This window comes from Poecilia reticulata, linkage group LG5 (assembly GCF_000633615.1).
Source record: "Poecilia reticulata strain Guanapo linkage group LG5, Guppy_female_1.0+MT, whole genome shotgun sequence".
Taxonomy (NCBI): domain Eukaryota; kingdom Metazoa; phylum Chordata; class Actinopteri; order Cyprinodontiformes; family Poeciliidae; genus Poecilia; species Poecilia reticulata.
The window spans coordinates 15,740,298-15,743,999 of NC_024335.1; the positions used below are offsets into that span (position 1 = coordinate 15,740,298).

General features: G+C 41.9%; 1 protein-coding gene across 2 annotated transcripts in view; it reads left to right on the plus strand.

Annotated features, from left to right (window-relative positions):
- Nucleotides 1-2,603, plus strand: part of LOC103465080 (RNA-binding protein 38) — a 14,263-nt gene extending 11,660 nt beyond the window's left edge. The window contains exons 4-5 of one of the 2 annotated variants that reach the window (XR_533748.2): nt 982-1,551; nt 1,896-2,603. Coding sequence is in view for 1 of the 2 variants with exons in the window: in XM_008409631.2 (XP_008407853.1) it covers nt 982-1,333 (352 nt within the window). In the remaining variant the exon portion in view is untranslated. Of the gene's footprint in view, nt 1-981 lie in introns of both variants that reach the window. The other variant, XM_008409631.2, reaches the window with a different exon arrangement.
- Nucleotides 2,604-3,702: the final 1,099 nt, after the last annotated feature.

The following is a 3,702-nucleotide window of genomic DNA, read 5'->3' on the forward strand; positions in this document are numbered from 1 at the left end:
CTACTTGTTCCCTCTCGTCTAGCGCAGGAGGTCTGACCCAACAGGTTTGGTGTTTTTTTTAACTCACTGATTTACACAGAGAATTGAGTCACCTTCGATACTAACCTCTTTGTTTAAGTGTTTCTAGGGCTGGGCAATACATTTTTATTTATTTTTTAATCGGTTAATCATTTGGTTTTTGAAGATTTAAGTTTTGGAAAATGATAAATATTTTTTTTTCCCCACCAATCCGCTCTTTGTGTTTCCGTCGTTCAGAGTGATGCCAGCATGCGCAGGATGACGATCTTGTTTGGTAATCGTGTTTTGATTCTTCTGTTTATTTGGACATTGAATTCAGGTGCACTCTACAACAAAATATTAGAGCCAGGCTAAGAATTTTATTTTATTTTTTTAAATTACCACAATAAAGTCCTAAAAATTGAAATGAGGAATGTTGGACACCTGATGAGGTTATGTTTTGATATAACTTCATCTTTTAACACGTCAGAATCAAATTATTATCAGTAGCAATTCTTTGAGATAATCAGGCAAATGACTATTTCCAAGAAACGCACAAACCAAGCTGATTGGACGCTTTTTCTTTTCTCATTTAAACAATCTTTTTCGCACAATTTTTGATGTTTTTTTGAAAAAAAAATTTTTTTTCTGCTGATATGACTGTTATTCCTGCAGCCTGGCACTAATTCTCAGTTGGAAAATACTTCCTGTTGTTTCTTTTTTAATAAGAGGGCAAAGGTAATCGATTTAATTCATGTTATTAAAATTTTTTATTTTTAATCCATATCGCCCAGCCCTACCTGCTCCTCACATGACTATCTTAAGTTAGTGATGGTAACAGAGCTGAGTGTGAGGCTGGGTGTTCAGAGGGTTTGTATTCCTGACACGTCTCCTCCTCTGAGAGCGACGTAAACTGTAGAAACCAGTCTGGGTTGGGGGTTTCTCCGCCCCTCTAATCCCCCCTCTCTGCGTGTGTCTGTGCAGGTTGGCCCAGCCGTATATCTACCCCCAAGCGTTTGTGCAGCCCAGCCTGCTGCTGCCCACTCAGGTGTCGGCTGCCTCGGTCGGCACCAGCCCCTACCTGGACTACAGCTCGGCCTACGCTCAGTACGCCCACGCCGCCTTCGACCAGCAGTACCCCTACGCCGCCTCCCCGGCCGGCTTCCTGGGCTACGGCTACACCACCAGCCCCACAGCGTCCGCTGGCCCGTCCGCCGCCGCCGCCACCACGGCAACAGCCACCGTGCACCCCACCTTGCCCTCCGCCACCGCCCAGGCCCCGACCTTCCTGCACTACGCCCCGCAGCAGCACATCCAGCCAGAGAGGATGCAGTGAAGTCGGAGGAGTCGACGGGGGATGGCAGGGGGACAGGCAGTGGAAGAGGACAGAAGAGCAGACCCCTATAGGGTACCACCGCTGTCGTCAGCAGCAGGTATAAGGAAAAACGATGTCGGGATTATTGCACTATACGACTAAGACGGGCTGCTTGCTCATTGGTACAAGGGGAGAGAGGACTGCTGGGAGTTCAGGAGGGGAAGCCGAACCAGCATACAGTATGTGGTCGCTTCCCAGGGCTTCCAGAACATGACACTTCATTTTTTATCATCATCATTATTATTATTATAATTAATATTATTTTATTGTTCTCTATTATTGTTGTATTATTAATGTCTTTGTCATTATTTGTTTGCCATTATTATCCATGTTGGCGTCGTTTCGTAGCTCAATCAGCAGAGGTCACGCAGGTCCTTGCTAGATATTGATGTTTAGTTTTTTTTTTGTTTTGTTTTTCCTTGGAGCCCAGAGTGTCTTGGCTGGACACGGCGGACATTTTGAAGATGCTGAGGGACGTTCATGTTAGTTCTTTTATTTAATTTTTTTTTTTTTTTTTTGAAAGTGGCGATAGAGAAACGCAGCAGAGCTCTGCCTCACCAACAGACTTCCACAGCGCAGGAAAACCAGGAGAGATTTCAGCTCAGAGAAGCGACTGCACAGCTTTTTCTTTTTTTTTTTTTTTTACATCCCGATATTTGATTTCAAGAGGCCTTAATAAATAAATACAAAACAAAGAGAATCTCCAGATTTTTTTGCCTGTGCCTCTCCACTCTAAGCCAAGTTTAAGGACGCAGAGCCCCTTTTGTAACCGAGCCGACTTCGATTCGATGTAGATAATCATAAACAGTATCGAGGAGCTGTGTGTATCGTTGAGGTCGCTGACACTGAGCACAAACACCAGTGTTTTTTATTTCTGTTTCTGTACTGAGTTGGTTGGACTGTTGTTCCATGTACAGCACATTCAGATGTCATCACGTGCATTTTTCAATATTTATATGTAGGTATTTATAAGAGGTACTAAGTTAAAAAAAAACAACTTTTTTTTCCTTTTTGTTTAAATTTATTGTGATTGTAGTTGTGACACTGACGTCATTTAACTTGCAGTTGTTTGCTGCAGATCCACAAAGTGTCGTCGTTCTTTTCATCATATTACCAGTGGATTTTGACTGGGTTCATTGGAAATTCTTTTTATTTTACATTTTCCAGTAAGATTGTTCTTTACAATCCTTTCAAACAAGCCATAAAGAATAAAAATTTCTACTCAAGATGCCCTCTGGTGTGTTTTTTTTTCCATGATAAAGGAAACAAAAGCCACATAGAGATTATGTGAATAAGTAAAAATAGTGCGGCTCAGCAATATTTGTAGAAATGCACACCTGTTATAGAGCAACAGAAGCATAAGCAATTTGCTGGTTGATTAGTCAGGCTAAGCTAACCTGCTGTCTGATGCTTTACACATTATGCAAGCTTATCTTCTGGAATTTTAATAAAAGTTTATAATAACTTTTAGCTTCTACACTAACTGCTGGTGTCTTTAGTGGTGGCAAATATTTCATAACAGCTTAATTTGTCACGCAGCATGCTGTCGGTGTGCAGCAACAGGTGGGGGAGGGGTGCTTCTATTCTACTCTGTCAACCCATAGAAAATTCCAGTGACTCCAGCTCAGACACTTTAAACAGCAGAACAGGATATTTTAACTACTTTGAAACTAATTTAAAAGTATTAAAACCCTCGGTACACTAGCAGCAGTGTGTAGCAGCTGCTGCTCCTCCTGGGATGTTGCTGTGAGAACTCGGAGAGGTTACAGGGTGCAGTTATACGTGTTTGTTATCAAGGTTGTCGGGAGCAGCACATCAGCCAGGGGGAGGGGGGCCCAGACCCTTTTTATCAAGCCACAACACCACTACCACCACCTGCCAGGGAGGATGGGTGTTCCCTTGGGCCAGCACATGACGTGGTTTTGGTGGCTTATTGAGACGTTTCTGTTTTGAAGGAATAAGGAGAGTACTAGTAGTAAAGTTAAGGGGATAGTTCATCTTTTTAGACTCTAAATCCGGATTAGTTGGTCGCAGACACTGAAAGCTGAACGCTTTCCTGGTGATTAAAAAACAAATAAAAAATCAATTTTATTTTTAAATTTACCCTTCCTTATATTTTTACTTCATGGAAACACTTTTTTATGTTCCGTTCTGAGTATTCATGAAGGGGTAAATAATGTCTTTAGAAATAACGGCCCAAGTCAGAAATGGTAAAGATGGTTGTAAAATAGCGGCAACGACGTTTTTACATCTTTGGTGGGATTGGGCAATAAATCATAAACAATGTGATAAACATGATTGAAAATGTCCGATAAAACTAGGCTAGTTGG